Here is a 19,752-nt window from a genome sequence, read left to right as displayed (position 1 = left end):
TAATGACTCTTTTCACAGACTGTTAGTTCAGCTTATTAATTAACTTACTTGGTGTCAGCAGTCTTTCTTAAACTAAATATCTGTGAGAGATGCCTGTGAGGTCTCACTGAATACCAGAAGCAAAGGGGAAAAATTAAAATACTCTCTCACAAGAAATCATTTCTTTCTGTGTAAAAATGTCATGGGAATAGGTTCGTATACCTAAGAATTAGACTATGTAGTAGTCTGCATATATTATTTAAATGTATGTTGGCATTTCAGTGGGGCTCTAGAACAAGAGAATAAGTATGAATACTCCTTAGTAATGATCATCAACTTCTCATTACTGACCAAAACAACACCTAATATATCTTCTCTGTGACCATTAGTTGTCAATATAGTGTGTGGCGGGGAGGGGGGCAGCAGTTGTGGGTGAAAGGGCGGTGGGCACTGCCTGCTTAAGTGTCAAAGGAAATGAAAGCTTAATTGTTTATTTCTGAAAATAATGAATAATAGATAAAATTATAATCATTATTAATGATGATATTTTTATATATTGCTATACTTTTTATAAGGACTTGATAAGTGTGCAAGGCACACATTATTATCTCTATTTTATAGAGATGGAAATCGGGGGTCATAAAAATTCAGGATGGAGTTAGTAGGGAACAGAAACTGACTCATAATCAAGGAACTGACCAGAGGACTTGGGCTGTCTCTGTGAAGCCTCCTCCCTCCTCCACTAACAATGTGGGCAATTAAGCACTTCAGTAAGGGGAGGGGAAGCTCAGATGGCAGTTGGAATTATGATTCATTATTATTTCGTGTGGCTGCTAGTAACAGAGACCTGAAATAAAAGTAGCTTAAACAACATTAGAATTTGTTTTTTTTAAGAACCAAAAGTATGGAGGTAGCAGTCCAGAGTCGGTATGGCAGTTCAACCATCATCAGCCTGTCAGGCACCTTCCATCTTTCTGCTTTACCACTCTATCGTGTGGCTAAGACCTTTAAGTCGTGTCATGGCCACAAGATGGCTGCTGGTGTTCCCTTCATAATGTCTGAGTTTTAAGAAATAGGAAAGAGAAACCAAAGAACAAAACAGTTTCTGTCCCCCAGCTTTTCTCTTCACTTACATCTCATTGGCAAGAAAGGCTGGGAAAGATAGTTGTTTAACCTAGTCATAAAACATTATGAAGCACGAGGAAGAAGGAGAGGAAATTAGTAGGAAATTTGATGAAAAACACAAAGTGCTGAGACAAAAAAAAGTAAAAAATGCAGGTACTCTATAAATAGAATAACCAGACTAACCGGGAGGGTGCTTGTGAGATTAACAATCCACTGTGACATTCAGTACAGCCAACACACCTACCCAGTGTCCCTATGAAGAAATATTTATGTCAAAATTGAACTTTGGGAACACAACCTGTGTTGAAGAAGACCTATACTTTAGAATAAATACTAAAAGGAAATGAAAATCTGATCAATAATACAAAATGATTGTTTTCCATCTAGAATTAAAGCTTGCTTCTATATTTTCTTCAGCATCACTTCTGGATAGGGTGAGAAATACTTAAAAGCTGCGGTTCCCTGGGCAAGTTACTTAATCTCTCTGAGCCTCAATTTCTTTATTTTGTAAAATGAGAGCTAATTATACCAATCTAATATGACAGTTAAGAAGATTAAGTGAAAGAATAATGCATACATAGTCTAACGTGGGGACGTCTAATGTGCAGGACATAAGCGATAACTAGTTAGCAAAGTCAAGTTGGTAGTGATAGCAATGGTATCTCCTATGTAAGCTTGTGCTGCTACGCGGCTCTTATTGCCATGATGCTGGGGAGCTTTGGAAGATGGCTTGCTAGAAACCGGTATCATTACAAAGTTACTAACTCTCTTTCAAGCGCTCAAGATGTCTTCCGTCAGGCAATGAAAGCTCCAAGTGTGCTCCTCCATGTGCTTCCACCTCAAAACCGTGAGCAGTATGAAAAGTCAGTCATCGGGCCTCTGAACATTTTTGGTAACAATGACAGTGTTCTGAGAACAAAGCCTCCACCTTCTGTCCATGGAAAATCAGGAATGAAGATGGTAAATCTCACAGGAACAAGCAGCCCCGAAGAAGATGCATCAACCTCCCTACAACAAAGCAAAAGCCCTCGGGTGCCAAGACTCGGTAGAAAGCCATCCTCTCCCTCACTCTCCCCTCTCATGGGTTTCGGCAGCAAGAAAAATGCAAAGAAAATTAAGATTGACCTTAAGAAAGGTAATTATTAAATTATGCTTAATAGCATTCTATTGTTGTTACATGTTAAATTGGTTAAGAGAAATGCATTAAGGCTAATTTTGTTAATTCTCCCTTCATTTAATTGTATCGAAGAATAGATGTAAGTTTATACTTAGGTAACTTAAATTTCTTGAAATTGTAATACTTTTCTTTATCTTTTCTTCTGGGGAGCGTATTTGAAACAAAATTGATAAAGACGTGTTGGGGAATGGAAAAATCATTGCAAACTTGATAGAAACAGGGCACTACCATATCACAATTTCATACTAAATAGGCGCTAAAATTCGGTTGTCCCGATTTTGAGAAAGATTAGTAATTTTTGAAACATCTTTACACAGGCTCAAAAAGCATTTTGTTTCTGGTTCTGTAAGATCATTTTGGACCACCAAAAAATATACTCCTCAGAAAGCAAATATGTGAAAATTAGTAATTTCACTAATTTAACATTGCACACAATTTTTTAAAACATAATTCTGAAAGTACTTACAACCTTCTCTTTCTTCATCTTTTTCAACTTTTCTATCCATTTCATGTGCAGATCAGTGGGACTAGATCATGTGTGTACATGCGCATTTATGCAATATTATTATATACATCCAAGCATCCATGTACTTCTGTGCCTTTGTTTATTTTGTAACTTCTGATAATCCCTTCCACCACTGCAAGCCTTCTGCAATACTATATGATTTTCAAGACTCAGCTCAAAAGAAACCAAGATCTCAGAGATTCTTGTCTGAATTAAAAGATAATTTAATGATCATAAGGTAGTTTTAGAATACTTATTAACATATATTAAAATCAAATAACATATGCCTTTAATAGATGTTATTCTGAAAGATCTTCTGGTCAAAATTTCATCCTTCTATAAGAATTCTTTACTGGGAAGAACATTTATTGAATAGAAGGCACAAATACTCCAGTGTTCTTAGCAATTAGGCTTTTTACATAAATGCATCACTTTCATACACATTATCCAGCTATGTATTGACATGGAATTGAGTGCTTTGAGGACAGATGAGTCAAACAGAGAATGTGACCTTAAATATCTATTTGAGGGCCTTGAATGCGAAAATAAAAAAATACATATATGATATTGCAGCTGTACTTTGGGAAGATTAATCTGACAGCAAAAGATATACTGAAGAAGAGACTAATCAACAAAGGATCAGTAAAGTGTGCATTGCATCTGCCTAAATATAATATGTATGCCTTAGTAGCTGACTGGATAGAAAAGGGAAGAGAGAGAGGAATTACAGTTATTGCTGAGGATTTCAGCCAGAGTGGCTTGCACAATGGAGACGCCATTGCTAGAAATCAGAAATGAGTATATTTGAAAGGTCAGACTCTGGATTGGAGAAGGGGTTCATAGTGAAGTTTGGAAAGCTGGTGAAAGTATGTTCATGATGATATCTAGGAAGCTTACACTGAAGAGATTAGGGTCAAACAATGACATTTGGGTGTCATCCATAGGGAGATGGTATTTGGAGCCAGGAGTTGGCCAACGCAGAGTCTAGAGGACAGATTGATCCAGGACAGATCCTTGGGGGAACATTTATGTTAATGTGGGAGAAAGACAGAAAATGACAGATATAGTGTGATATTCAAGAGATAGGAGAATAATCAGAAAATAAAGGTAACCGAATGGGGAGGTAACGTCAAGAAAAATAACTGGCATGAAGTGTCAAAACTAGAGAAGAGGAAAGATCAAAAATAGTAAGATTTACTGATAGGGTCATGTGAGGTCATTGGTGATGGAAGATTGAAGAAGCAGTAAGGTAGAGGTAAAGGTTCTTCAGGTCATAAAAATTGAGCATATCTTTAGACAGAGTGAAAAATATATATATATAATTACAGAGAAAGCTTGGAGATGCAAGAGAAGGGGACAGGAGCAGCAAGAGAGAGTAAAGGGACAATGGAATACAGCATACAAGGAATCGAGACCCAAGTAAAGAAGGGAGCCACAGGTTAGCTAGCTGATGGAAAGCCTGGCAAAACTCATGTCAGATGGCCTTTTGCCTCTTATGGTTTACTGAGAAAACAGTCTCCCGGGTGTATGGATCACATGTGGCATTTCTTCTAGGACCTTAATAATCGAAAGTGTTACACATCTGCATTGGTCCCTAAATTCACTTTGATACCATCATGGCCTGTCAGGAATTATTATCTGTATTTGAAACCAGAACAACTGAAGCATACTTAAAGTATTTGCTGGAATGTAAATATTTCACTTATTCTACATTAGTCTTAATTAGGTAGATATTACTGTAAGACTGAATATAATGTTATTCCTGCATAAGGTGACCGTGCATTTTCCTGGTCTTCTCTGCTAGGCCCTGAAGGACTTGGTTTCACTGTAGTTACCAGAGACTCTTCCATACATGGTCCTGGTCCCATTTTTGTAAAAAACATTTTACCAAAGGGAGCAGCAATAAAAGACGGCCGCCTACAATCAGGGGACAGGATTTTGGAGGTAAGAATTGGAATTAATATCGTCAATAAAATGTTTATTGGTGTTTAAATAAGTATATAAACATATGTATTAAGATTTGTATTTTGAATATAATATATTAAAAATTGTTACTTAATGACAAGTTAAAGATTTCAATTATAAAACTACTTAAAAGCAGCCTAACCCTGTAAGTCTCCAGTAAGGTCAGTGGTATGGGGAAAAGTAACACTGAAAACTTTTCCCTGTCTTCTCGTTTTCACTTCTACCTCATAGAGTCCTGGGGGAATTTGGATCAACTCAAAGAGTTTATTTAATTAGGGTTAAGAATTTTAAAGTTACACCCAAGCCCTGGTAACAATTTCTTTAAACTTCTCTCAAGAATGGGCTAACTTGTCTCAGGTCGATCTGTGCCTATGGAGAAGTATTTGGAATTATTTAAAGCAAGAGCTCCCTCCCCGCCCCCCCTCATTTATTTTAGTTTGATAGCATCATCTTCTTGGCTAAACATATAATGTCAACTCACCTTTCAAGAAACTATCTTCACCGAAACTATCTGGTTCCATTTAACTTTCTCATGACGAGAAAGCAATATTATATAGCTTTATATGCATCTCATGAAAGATGATGTACCAAATAATTTAATGTAGCTCCAAATTAGAATTTCCAATAATTTATGGTACCTTGGTGACTATAATATTCTAAACATGGAGAATACCGTAGAATTATAACAATAGGCTCTTGTTTCCAGAGGAATTTGTCGTGTAATCCATTTCTGCTTCTTAGGCAGAAAATGGTGCCAGTTTAGCTTCTAAATCCACTTTTTTCCTATTTGAGGAATCATTCTCTGGTGTCTTTCAATTTAGTTTTCTCTTCATAAGAAAACGATGTCTTAGGAGAGACTGCTTGTATTAATTTGCAATTGTCTGAGACCATCCATCACCATGATAATGATGGTCAGTATAATATTGGTACTTTAAACATCGTGGTGTGGTCCCATGCGCTCTGTTTTCATTTTTTCAGATCTTTATTGATCATGGGACACATATTCACTGCTTACTTTCAAAAACCATCTAGGGCGGAAAGAGATGGCAAGTGTTGTAATCATAGCTGTACATGTGGTTGCATTCATTAGGTGAATGGCAGAGACGTCACTGGACGAACTCAGGAAGAGCTCGTGGCCATGCTGAGGAGCACCAAGCAGGGAGAGACAGCATCGCTGGTCATCGCCCGCCAAGAAGGAACTTTTCTACCCCGAGAGCTGGTAATGTTCCGATAACAGTCTCATTGAATTTTTAGTGCAGAACTTAATATACTCGGTCAATTCATGATAGCTGAAAGATGAATTCTAAACCACGTGTTTAATTTATAACAAAAATCGAATCATACCACGAGTATTTTACCACACTTGGAGTATCAGAGTTTAAGGATGTTAATGCAGTGAGTTGGATATATACAAACAGTGCTTCTGGTATACAAATTCAAATATCTTTTTAAGGAAACAATTTGACAATATTCAGCTAAATAAAATACACGTTGAGTATGTGCTATGTGCTAAGCCCTGTGCGAAACACAATTAACAAAGATGTTCATAGTCCTGTGTTAATGCAGTTTGAAGTCAAAGGAAATAAAAAGACAACCAAGTATTCAAAATGGTGATTAGGATTATAAAAGAGAACTGCAGAGTACTACAATAACATGTAATAAGGGAATTTAACCTAGTCTTGAGTGCTGGAAAAGGTGTCTTGAGAAAGGGAATTTCAAAAGTTTTATTAAAAACATATTCTTTTCGACCTTTTAACTATACTTCTAGTAATCTGTCCTAAACCAATCGTCAGAGATATATAAAAAAATTCATCTACATTGATTTTTTTCTAAAGTTTTATTTGTTGTAGTGATATATTGAGTGTTATACAACCTCAAGGTATTTGTCAGATAACTGATAGCTCTCTAATGAAATATACATACTTTAAATGGACTCTGTGAATAATTTATAATAAAATGAGAAAATGTTGATTGTATATTTTTAAGTAAAAATGGGGTATAAAATGATATATGCAGCATGATTAAATTACTTAAAAAAATTTTTTTTAGAAGAACTGAAAGGAAATGTACCTAGATAGTTGGGATTGTGAGAGAATTTCATTTCATTTTCTCATTTTTTTTTTTTACCATGAACACATGTTATTTATTTTAGTGTTGAAATATTTAAGAAGGCTATAGAAAATTCAAAGGACTTTTATGGCTAATAACAAAGAGGAATAGATGTGATAAAAGGATTTTTAATGCCCCCTTTTTAAATTTTCATTTCCTTTGGATATACATAAGAAATGACAATGGCACATACAGATAACATAAGTTCCCAGAGTCAGATCACCAGAACAGTGACAGTTAGTTGAGAAAATTGAGAATAATTAGCTTAAAAAGCTTAGGACACATGATAATTATTAGCAGATATGTAAAGAATCGTTATATGGATTAGAGAGTAGAGAATCTGTTTCTTCAGATCGTTTATATCCATGAATGTAGTTGTATATTAATCTAAAGTATAATTTCCTGAGTTTTTGCCGTGCACTAAATCAGAGGTTCTGGAGATGCAAAAGTAGAGACTCATTTTCTGTCCTTACTGAACTTCTACCAAAATAGTAGGAAGTTCCAAGAACTTTCTAACTATTGTAGCTGTCCAAGAATGAAATGGGTTATGTAGATGATTGAAATAGAGTCTGCCTTACCATCTGTCAAAGATGCTCTAAGAAAATTTCTTGCATTGGTAAGGTGATAAGGCTAGGTAACTTCTAAGATATCTACTCTGAGCCTAATATTCTGCTGTATATGTTTATACTCATATTTGAATATACGGCTTTTCTGAATCACCTCTCTCATATTAATACTTATTAGTATTTTCCAAAAAACAAACAAACAAACAAACAAACGCTTCTTCCCCATGTTTCTGTGGCATGGAGTTTCAATTATTCCTTCTCTTTCCCATAAGTTTTTCTCTTATCAGTTTTTCCCTTTGTCCTATTGTATGCTCTGGGAAGATCTGTGGTGAAATAGGGAAGGGAAGAAGAATGAGTGGTATAAACTGTAAAGATTGTGCTCCCCACCTCCTTTCCTCTACTTGACTCCTCCATATCCAGGCATTTTTGAAGGTAGAATCTTGAATTTCTATCTGATCCCCTCACTGAAGCTCCCTACTCTTCCTAAAGAGCAATGCTGCAGAAACTTGGAGTCTGGATTTTTTTTTCTAAAATTCAGATTCTACCTTCTTTATTTATTCAAACACCTTAGTCTTTTCTACAGAGTTGAAGTGGAAAGTAACAAATAAAAAAAGGGGAGCAGCATGTGTATATAGCAGGAAGCCCTTTCACTTCTTGTCCACTTCCTTGGTTACTGGAGCTAAAAACTCTTAGCAAACATCAGTGGGATTATGTATTGCTTGTTTCAGGGATAGAACAAGGAAAGATGTTTTAACTGTGCATTCAGTTGAACTATGGTCCTGGAAGGTGTACAACCTTGCATGCAAAGAGAAACATTCCAACACATGCAAAAGAACCTAATGACAGAGCTCTAATGGGAACTCAAACCCTCTAGAGATTCTAGATCTCCATCTAACAGGTTCCGTGTACCCTTCTCCATATGTCCTCTAGAATTCCAAACTCCATTGCTGATTCCTTCTTCCTAGAAGTTCTCCTCCTCCCCCAGGTAAGAGGGAAACAGATGTTGACCTTATCCTAATTTGAAACTCTGAGTGCATTTTCAATCAAAGACAATTACATGTAGAATTTAGCGACTAGAATAGAATTTTCAAACTAAAGGGAGTTGAAAGAATCAGTGAGTCCAGCTCTGATTTTGCAGTTGAGGAAACAGGTTGATTGTGATTGAGTAACCTGTCCATGGCCCCACAAGGAGCAGGAACTGGAGGCCTAGGTTTCTGAACACTTTGTGTCATCTCTGGAGTTCAACTCCCTGTACTCAGCTTCTGTGTTCACCACTTACTGTGTTATCTAGACCGGGTCACAATATTCTGAGGCTCAGTTTCCTCATCGGTACCATAAGATTATTGTGAGGATTAAAAGAGATAATACATGTAAAGCTTTTAGCATAGTTTCTAGCCAACCGTAAGCTTTCAATATGTGTTAGCTATAATTATTTCTTCTAGTACATTATCACTTCTGTAGTGCTCTGAACATAATACATTACTTTCGATTCATTACGGGGTAAATAAATTTATGCAGTTTTGCCTAGGATTAACCACTTTTTAGAATGTTGATTTAAAAAAAGATGTATTCTAGTATCCAAAATACTAAATTGCAAACAATTTTTATGACCAACCGAGTCCATAATTCAGGACAGCCTGTATACATTATTTCAGCTTCATTTAATAGAATTTAGCAAAATTTGATTTCTATCCCAGAAAGTGACATCATAGGCTGAACCCACCAGAGAGCATATTAAATTAATTGTGCAATGATGAGATTGAGTGCAAATAAATTATTTGTTCTCCTTGTTTTTAGTTTTATACAAAATTTGGAGGGCATATGGTTAGTATCTATTCTCTTAGAAATTCTCTGGCAAATAGTCTTGACTCTTTAAAAAATATTTGACTTCTAACTATCCAAGTATGTGGAATATTCTTTGTAACCACAGCAAAGCAAGGGCCTTTGAGGCTTAGAAGCACCTAAATAATGTGAACCCAGAACCTTTGTTTTGGAGAAGTATGATATAGAATTCTCTTTTCAGCCTAAATGCTGGCCTCGAGTGCTAAGTAGCATGAGCCATACAGGAAGTTTAAAGAGAGGTCGTGCTTGGCGTGCATGGGACTATTTCAGTGGGAATTACTTCATAGTGCGGCATGTACTGGACTGTTTTAAAAAGCAAAATGAAGAACAGTGTGCTATGTGATACATCTTTGTACTTTCCTTTCAAAAAAAATTGAAGACAGTATCACTTTGGTCTCTTCTCTCTTATTGTGATTGATGCACACACTTGACTTTCCATTGAAAATCTGGCAGGATGAAGGAAGAACAACACTTCCTGCTTTTGTCTTGTCTATCTCCTTTGAAGAAAACAAACTTGTGTTTATTGTTTTTTTATTATGAGAAACTCCCTCTCCTTTTTGTTAAGCCTTGCTATTTCATAAGCTCTATACTTTCTTAACAACACTGCTCGGCTTCTTTTCTGACAGTTAAATCTTCCTTACTTCCTCGTTATCATCAGCTTCTTGTAAGGTCTTAACACTTACAGCCAAGGGAGCATGTGGTCAGCAGTTGTACAGGAAGTCCCAATACAGGATGGTCCCTTGGATGTGACCCTCTGTCATTCCAAAGGCCTTAGCATCAATTTCCTGATCATTTCTCTCGTCTGCAACATAAGAGAACTCTGCTGAATTCTTATATTTGCTGAGCCATTGGTTAGTATCACAAATTTAGCCTCATATTTAGCCAACCTTCTTTCTATTTATGGCAAGCTAGGTTGAAAATTAAATGAGAGGAATTTATGTAATAATATTACAACTATTTAGCTGTTTCTAGTATTACTACCAAAAGAACTGTGCTTCAAAGGTAATCTTTCCAGAATCTTAGTCCTTTGATCTCCTTACCCCCTGTCTGGGTGAGAGTTTATTAAAGAGGTGTTCACATAAGGAACACTTTTGCAGAAGGAACTTAGAGATTAGTGTTGGTAATAGAATCAGAAGGTAAAAGTGCTGTGTCTGCATCACTTGAAATGAAAACTATGCTGCTCAATGGGTGGTTTGTTTGGTCTGTTCTGTGAGTTCTTTTCCATTCCTGATATTTGAAATTCTTTTTTTCTCATTCAAAGTGTCAGATGAAACTATCTTTCCATTTAGGAAAGATCCTGAAAAACTGAAGGTTTTCTATTTATTGCATGCCTTTATTTTTTTAAGAGCTTCAGAAAGAGAGACACTGTTATTTGTGATATATGTGCATGTATGTGTGTGTCTTCTTTCATTTACTGGGGAAAAAGAATATTTCTCCATTTCTTTGTTAACCTCTTTAATATTTCATGTTCTGACCTGCCGCCTTATTTTTAAATTATCCTGAAAATCACAGCAACCCCTGGTGGGTAAAATGAGCTGAGAAAATTTCAAATGTATTTATAATTTCTACCTGCCAAGTTTGCCTGTTATTAAATGCTGGCCTCTGCAAGTAGGATTAACTATATTTCAAAGAAGCAAGTAGCTCCTGACTGACATGATTGAGATCCAAAAGTTAGCCATGTTTGTTATGCTGATTTGACCTTCACTTAGGATCATTGCTTTGCTGAGGAAAAAAATGATACACATGTGTGTGGAGACTCATTATTGCTCTGTTTAGGGTATTTCAACACTGCCATATTTACCAGTCCCTGTGACTACCTTAGCCAGTGGCTCTAGCTCCTTTAAGTTTACTCTGTTTCCAAAGTGAAAAGTAACACCTTCAAATGTCAAATTACTTAACATCATAAATCATGCAAAAATTTGTGTTTGAAATTTTAGATGAACCTCTTTAACTGATATATTATTTTATTCCCTTTGGCTATTTGATTCAAATGATTCCATGCTTAATTAACTAAGGTACTTAAGGAAGAACGAATATTATAGCAGTTATTGTGGATAAGTAGCAGAAATTGAAAGATGATTCGGAATGAATTTTCTATGTAAACCAAAGTGTCAGAGTTATGTTTTAGAATTTAAATATTTATGCAAAAAAACAAAATATAATGCTATATTTTATGGACTCTCCAAGTAACATAGTTTTAGTGACAAGATGGAGTCTGTGTTAAGATGTAGTCTCTGTTTATGCTTCTCCCTGCGGTAATTTCCATTTCCTTCTTAGTGCATTTTCATTTGACCAATAAGTATTTAATTCTAGTCAAGGCTCAGCAATTTCAGAGATAAATGAGTTCCAGAGATAAATAAAATGTGTTTCTGTCCTCAGGGGGCTTCTAGCCCAGAAAGAAAAGAGTGATGAGTTGATGAAATTATGCAAATAAAGTGCTATGTGGATTCAAATTTGGGGACCAAAAAAACCTTCAAGAACACAACAGAATTTGAGAAGGGTCTTGATGATTGAGTACGATTTTAAAATGCAAAGTTATGGGGAGTAAGGGTGGAGGAAGTAGCATCCTCAAACACTCAGAGATTGGAAAATACAAAATATATCACGGAGATTGTAGGTAACACTGAGCAAGGGGCTAACATGAGAAGTATTGTTATTTGGAATAAATTGGAAGGGGCGAAAGAATACTAGGACATCTACTAAGAGCTTAGAGCTTATTGTAATTCACTAGAATATAAAAGTTAGGAGCTTGAGGCCTGAGATCAATCAGACATGAGTTGAATCCTGGCTCTACCACTAATTGGCTCTATGACCTTGATTAAGCACCTTCTTTAGCCCCCATTTCTCATTCTTAACATGGGGATCAGATTATTATTTACCTAAGAGTTGGTTTCCTTTAAATGAGAAGCAAGTAAAATACTTAGAATAGGGCACATAGAAGAGGATTCAGCAAATGTTATTGTTACTGTCATCATCGTTGCTCATCTGAATGAGGGATACTAAGTGTACAGTTAGGATTTCCCACCCATTGGTAATTGAGAGATCTATGAAGGTAGAAAACTTTAGTTTAGGCATCTGATATATGTCAGGGTGATGGAGTAAGATATATCAATAATGCTAAAGTTTTGAGTTTGCACATCAAGATATAGTATTAAAAGATGTATAGGCTGGTTTGGAGGACAAAACAATTATTTTGTCCTAGAATTGTATTCTTTTCATGGATCCCAAGCTTGTCTATTGGCCAGTGGCCACCAGTACTTTTTCTCTCTCCCTACTTTCCAGCCATTCCAGACTCTTTTGGCCTGTTTAAAATGTTACCAGGGCCCTCTCTTTGACAAATATTTGCTATGAGCCTTCCCCTCTGCCTAGGACATCCCCTTCCACTTCACAGCTCCTTAAGATAGATATCTGCTTATACTCCCCTTCCTTGGGCGAAGCTTCCTTGATCCCCCAGGTGCTGGTTATGAAGACCCACTTAGTTTCCATGCATACTCAGAACTTCCCTTACCAGGGCCTTGAATTATACATTGTTAAAATCTCTCCACTAGACATTAAGAACTATAGAGAAATGGCAATTAAGAGCCCACGTTTAGGAGGCTTATGACCTGAATGTGAATCCCTGCTTTCCTATTGTACTCAGCTTCTCAATGCCTCAAATTTCTCATTTATCAAGTGAGAATAATAACAGCATGTAGTTGTGAGAATTAGATGAGCATAGATGCTAGCACATGGTAAGTGTCAAATAATATTAACTAGTGTTATTTCCTATGCCTGGTGCACACTATATGCTCTGTAAATATTTGTTGACTGAATAAATGAAAGCCATGCATTATTAAAGCAGATGACATAGAAACCTGAAAAGGTATTGTTAAAGGAGCTATTACCCCTAATCCATACCTAATCTTATCTAATGCATTATTCATTCTGCTACAATTATTTTCAACCAAATAAAAAAATATGCAGAGATTTCCTCAGATTTCAGAGCATTAGCAATCTCTAATTACAGCTACACAAGACAGAGAAGGTAGATATAGTTGTCATTGAATGTAAATGACAATTTATGTAGTTTAAATTATCATGAAGAAGACATTTGCATAATCTAGTACAGTTTACTTGTAAAGACATGGAAAAGTGTCATTGCCTTATCTTTTTAAAATATTAGAGGTATTTTTAAAGTAGTAAAAGTATTTTAAAGTATTTGTAAAATGCTTCAATCTTAGCTGCTTGTTAGAATAGTGGTTCTCAAAGTGTGGTCTTCAACCAGCACGATAGCATCACCTGGGAACTCGTTACACATCCAAATTCTCAGGCTCCCTCCAGACCTAAGAAATCAGAAACTCTAGGGGTGGGACTCAAAGATGTGTTTTAACAAGCCCTCCAGATATTTCTGATGCTCACTCAAGGTTGAGAACCACTGGAATTGTGATTTTATTATAAAGAGCATAAGGCCTATAGGATAACTTCGTGACTGTAATTGACTAGCTATAGCAATCAAATTTTCAACTTTATCTTTCTGTTCTACAAAGTTTCTTGCTCTGTGGAAAATATTCCATGAAAGTTTTAAGCCCAGTCATGTCTCTTTGCCCATGCACCACTCATTTTGGCCAAGGGCCAGTGCTGAGCAAAATCCAGTTACTCAGCTCAATTACACCTGATTCATTTAGGCAAACTCAATTGTACTTGACTTTTTCAGGCCCAACTCGATTGTGCTTTAAAATTTCTACACTCAATTTGATTGTACTCAAAATGTGTTATGTGCCACCTTGTAACTTGTAGATTTAGACACCTACCAAAGGGAGGTATATATAGGGAAGCTTAAAAGATTGGATTATTGATATTTGTTTGCAGTCACACCAATTTCCCTTCTCCCTTCTTTATCTCCAGCATGGAATGTTATATGGTAAGGAATGCTGCATTGGACCCTTACATGGACCATGCTCTAGCACCCCCCACTCTGCTATGGTTGGACTCATGGCTGAGATTTCAGAGCTTCTAAGGAAGTGATCCTCATTTATTGTCACAAAGCAACTATGCTTAGTTGTTCCCACTTATCTCATTTTCTTAGATAGAAAAAATGGGGCATGGAGATATTGGCCCTTTTCAAAATTTACATCATTTGTCAAAATCAGAAATATTTTTTAAGTAAGACTTCCACCTCACTGAGATAAGCGTCATACCCTTCCACTTGCGCTGTATACTGAGAGCCTAGGCCCTCAATCTCTGCCAGTTTTTTTTAATGCATTCAATAACCCACAAGGCTAAGGGATTAATAGTCATTTGCTACTCCCTGGGAAGTACTTATACCTGAAAGAATTTTACTGAACCCTTGTCAGCAAAATCTAGTCTTGGTAAAATAGATGATGATGAATGCTCTGGTTCAGCATTATTAAAACAGATGGAGGAAGTGCTGGCCGTTTTGCCTGGTTGTATGGCTTCCAGGTGTCAGAATGAAAATACTTAATGGCTTTTATCGCAGGACCGGTTTCGTTGGAAAGTGGAAGATGGTGGAGGGAGGAATATTCTATGCTCAAAAGAAGCTCTCATGACATTTCAGAGGATTGGGGCCTAATTACATTCTCTTGCAAAGTTAAGATTAAGAGCCATAGGATTCAGCCGTAATTTCATGGCGCAAGAAATATGTCTTATTAGGGGCCACTGTGGCTATGATTAGGCTTCTGAAGGATTAAAAAACATGTTTTTGAATATACATATTAAAACAACTCAGAAAAAGTAATATTGTGACCAACGAAAAACTGTATCCTTATTAACCAGAAAGCCAAATGTTACCAATAACTCATGCCAGCTGTTGATATGGAGCAGCTGGATAAGAAGGTGGTTACAAAATTGAGGGAAGACCTTGATTTGCTTAATTACTTCTATGCCTGTGATCTGTGCATTTGTTAAGGTACGTTTGGTGTAAGATAAGAAAATGCGTTTATTTTGTAAAAGATATTTAAAGATTAAGGGAAGAAAAGGACCGCCTTAATTGATTGGGGTTGACTCTTCCAGCTGTCTTAAAGTAAATACTACACACGTGAAACTACACTCTTGTCCATTTAATTTTTAAAGTATAGTCAGAGGTTTGAACATGTTTCATCTGCCTACTTTCCAAGAAAATGTGTGATCTTTACCATTAAAGAATATCTGCTTAAGATTGTTACTTTTTTTTTTTTTTTCCTAAAGGCTGATAAAACAGAGATAGACACTTAAATAACAATCTGTTGCCACTTACCTCTTCCCATGCTCTGTCCCTAAAGATTCTCTGGGCAATGACTTTTAAATATGTTCTCATTATTTTTAATGAGTGTGCAGAACATATGACGCATAATGCACCAGTAAATAGGTGCCCTTTTACTGAACTTGTCAGATATAATAAAACATCGAAGGAGCTAATATTCATTTTTCTTTACGATATTATAATTATTTAAATTAAGATGCCCAAGTACAAATCACATACTATTCAATTCCTGTTGCTGCCTAAATGAAACCCTATCATAGTCCTAGTTCTCTTTTCTAAAAAGAATGTTTTATCACAAATGTTAAAAAAGCAAAAAAAAAAAAAAAAACATTTAATATTGTGATGTCTCTTTAAGTTTACTCTTTTTTAAATCTGCCCCAATGGCAGGATATTCAATTACAAACGAGTTCAATTATGTTTCCTGACCTCTTATTGAGTTAAATGAAGGACTTTTATCACCTAGTCTTTCCGTAATTAATTCTTTGCATTTCTTAGAGGCTTACAACCTAAGGAAGGATTGTTCAATATCTTGAAATGTTTCAGTTTTTTATATTTCCTTTCTCTCTCTCCTTTTTCTTCCTCACTTCTTTCCTTTCTTGGTTCTGACCTATCATCCTGCTTCTCTGGAAACAAATAACACTCAGCATGGTATTTCTTAATTGCAAAATATGTTTATTTCTACGTTATATTAAGATGTCAGATGGTGACAAAGAAGGTACGTTACATTAAATGACATAAAAAGGCCAGGTTACAGCTGAAAATGGTAGTAGATTAGAAAAAATATCATCCCCAAGAATAACAAAGCCTCCCCTTGCTAGTCATTACTGAGTAAATATTGGAGCCCATGGCTCCTGGTTTATGAAACTGTCAGCCTTATCACCCTACAGGTGAGTTAGAAAGTTTCATTCTAACTCAAAAGAGCTCACTTTCTCCCTTCTCTCCTCAACAGCAGAATATTTCATTTATAGACCCTTGACTTCCCACTGGAGGGGAAAGACACAGAAACAAGCAAACAAAAACCCTCAAAATCACAAAATACAAAAACACCCAACCAAAACATCTTACCTGTGACTTGCTTGCCCTCCATCTCCCAGAGATCAAATGCTTCTCTTCTCTGATACTCAGAGAGGTGGATGTTCAGGAGAATTGTCTTCTCGGGCCTCCATTTCCCTCTATTTCTGGGTCTAGTCTACACTGATGATAACAGCACTTGATTATTCAACAAACATTTACTGAACATCCCCTATTTCTAGTTCAGCTGATCAAATGCTTACTAAACAGTTATTTGTGCTGTGCCGTACACTGGGTATTCTAAAATGTACTGAAAGAGGGTTCCTGAACTCCAGGAGCTTATAGAAAATGGTAAGCGCCATTTGAGAAACAAAGTAAGTATATTGTACAGAGCCTGTTGTCTGCGGTGAAAGCTCATAGGAAGGAAATAGATGCACAAATTTAAGGAAGACGTTGAGATGTTAATAGTGAACTAAAAGTTATAAAAAGGAAGAAATCCTAAAGGCCTTAAAATCATGAAAAATTTCATTTACGAAACAGGACTGCGGTGGGGCTGTGGCTGGATTCATAGAGGCAAAGAGAGAAAACACTTCCAGGGATATGGAGAAGCATGAGCCAAGGCAAGAAGGAAAAAGTGAGTGTAGGAAGAGTAGAGGAAAGAAACATTTTGGTTATAGTGGTATTATTATATATGTTTTTGTTCACAACTTATGGTATCATGTGGGCAAAATTTACAAGTTCATAATAAGATCATTTCTGGGGATAACATAGAAATTTCATTAATGTAAATTTAAGATCTATTTGATGCTCTCTTTTATAAGGTCTGTGTTTATAAGTTCTCTGTTTATAAGTTTGAACTTATTCATGCAGCTTGTCTTCAGCTGGAGCATCTGCTTGGCCACAAGGTCCATGATGGCCTAACCTACATAGCTGTCAGCTGACGCTGGCTATTGGATGGGGCACCTTGGTTCTCCTTCATGTGTGTTCTCATCCTCTGGGGGCCAGTCCAGCTTCCCTACATGACATTCTCAGGACAGCAAAAGCCTGAGGGGCAGGGGCTCTTAAGCCCTAGCAAGTTGCACAATGTCAGTGCAGCCTCATTCTCTCAGTCAAAGCAAGTCGCAAGGCCAGTCAAGATTCAAGGGAGCGGTAGATAGATTCCACAGGTGTATGGAAAAAGCAGCAAAGTTACATTTCCAGAAGGCAAAATTCATTGGGGCCAATATAATCTCTCTCAGTAGATTCGAAAAGTTGGAGAGTATACTTTTCTATAGCAGAATGAGTATAGGTCAGGCATATAAGATTTGGGTTATTAGCCCAGGACTGCCACTAGATGCTTGAATTTGAGATAGGTTATTTAACTTCTTGAGCCTTATCTTTCTTAATGACATTCACAGAAATTTTAATGAGTTCTTTCTTGGTGCAAATAACAGTGTGAGAGATGCAGAAGTCGACAAGGTATGCCCATTTCACTATATTGTCTAGTAACTTTTAAACATGACATTCTTGCTAAACATAAATTCCTGTTCCTATTCTTGGTACTCTCTTTCTAGATGAGAGATATGCTTTTCCCTTTCTTCTCCCATCCCACACAGAGATTTCCTCTTCTGCAGTAGATACTATGAACAAAAAAAGGGGCCACATACTAAACCTGACAAGCTCAGAGGAAACCTGCTTGGTGGCCCTTGCAGACTGCAAGACTAAAAGTAACCACATAGGATGGTCTGAACATAAAAATTCCTAACTAAAAATGAATCATGGTGGATGGGTAGTTACATTCTAGCTTCCTTGACAAACATCAGTCCACCTTAAGTGAGCCCGCCTATTGTCTTTTTGCATCTAAGATAACATGCCTTTGAAATGTCAGAATAATTTCCTTTGCCAGACCACAGAACCCCTCAGGACAGACCCACTGCACCAAAGCCCAGACCACAGAACCCCTCATTGTTATCTTGTTCCCCACATGCCATCTAAGTATGATGTAAATGTCAATTATTAACGATCCTGTACCCACCAATGTAAAAGAAATATGTGTCTCTTCTGTTTTACTTGTTATCCAATGCCAGAGATTTCCGCGCTTTGCTTTCTCCCGCCCCCTTAACCTACCACCAGTAGATTTCATGTAACTCTTCTTACATCTCCTCCTTTAATTCTGATGTATGAAATAAGCTACAAAACTGCCATTCTCCGGAGCATTTTTTCAGTCCGTTGAGATTTTGCTTCTCAGCAATTGCCACCAGTTTGGCGCAAATAAACTCGTAAAAATTCTCTACAAGTTTGGATGTTTCTTACGTTGACAGCCTTTGAAAATATCCCCTACATTGGGGACTGGAAGTTGAAGTTAGATTTTGTGGATAATGATAAATTAATAAATACTAAAATTAAATTATAAAAGAAAAAGTAATTTAACAGTACATAAGGAGGGGTGTTTCCTTTTCTATAAAATGAGGGAATTGACCTAAGTGGTCTCTTAGATCCCTTACTAATGCAAAATTCTTTTCCCTGAATTTCTGTGCATCAAATCTTAGCATGACACTCAATACACACAGTGCCTGAATTATGAATGATCTGTGTATATGAATGGGCAGCAGGAGTCTGCCTCTGAGCGTATTTGTTTGTTCACAATGTCTTGGGAGCATTTGACCTAAAGAGTGCTCTCTCCTAAGTAAATGCAAGGCTAATAAATTGCCAACAGATATCTTTTTTATGCCCACCTTTTTGCTTTCCAGTCACTGTGGTGCTTGTTGCCATAGCAGTTAGTAGGCAAAGATGGAGCTCTTTTTCCAGTCCTCTCCTGACACCACCGAGACTATGGGACGAGACTATGGGACCGTAAGAGACTTCATTTCCATAGCCAGCGGGAAAGGAAATGTATTCTTTCTTTTTTGAGTTGGAAGTTTGGGTATGTTTTTCCATAGAACATTCTTAAATACAATCCATCCATCCAATAGAATGTAAATTATTACCTACTGTTATGTTTCGGAGATACTGTGGTTTAAACAAATCTGTTGGCTAGTTCAAACCTAGGCACAATTTACCAGTATTTCTTCTGAGAGAAAAAAAAAAGTTCAAGTTTCAATAACTAGGTTTACAAACATACTTAGAGATACAACCTATATTCTAACTTGAAATTGTCTTTTCCACAGTCACTTTATTTAAAGCTTATTTGCATTACACACAAAGAAAAGTAAATAAATTATAAATATAATTCATTAAGGTTTTGGCTATCCCGAAT

The 19,752-nt window shown here is 36.5% G+C and overlaps 1 protein-coding gene across 2 annotated transcripts in view; it reads left to right on the top strand.

Moving 5' to 3' along the window:
- Positions 1-19,752, top strand: part of PARD3B (par-3 family cell polarity regulator beta) — an 893,411-nt gene that overhangs the window by 487,823 nt on the left and 385,836 nt on the right. For both annotated transcript variants that reach the window (XM_036237191.1, XM_036237192.1), the window contains exons 8-10: positions 1,881-2,239; positions 4,591-4,730; positions 5,842-5,970. In XM_036237191.1, the coding sequence (XP_036093084.1) occupies positions 1,881-2,239; positions 4,591-4,730; positions 5,842-5,970 (628 nt within the window). The remainder of the gene's footprint in view (positions 1-1,880; positions 2,240-4,590; positions 4,731-5,841; positions 5,971-19,752) is intronic.

This window comes from Rousettus aegyptiacus, unplaced genomic scaffold (genome assembly GCF_014176215.1).
Source record: "Rousettus aegyptiacus isolate mRouAeg1 unplaced genomic scaffold, mRouAeg1.p scaffold_m13_p_2, whole genome shotgun sequence".
In the NCBI taxonomy this organism is placed as follows: domain Eukaryota; kingdom Metazoa; phylum Chordata; class Mammalia; order Chiroptera; family Pteropodidae; genus Rousettus; species Rousettus aegyptiacus.
This window is presented reverse-complemented; position numbering and strand designations above follow the sequence as displayed.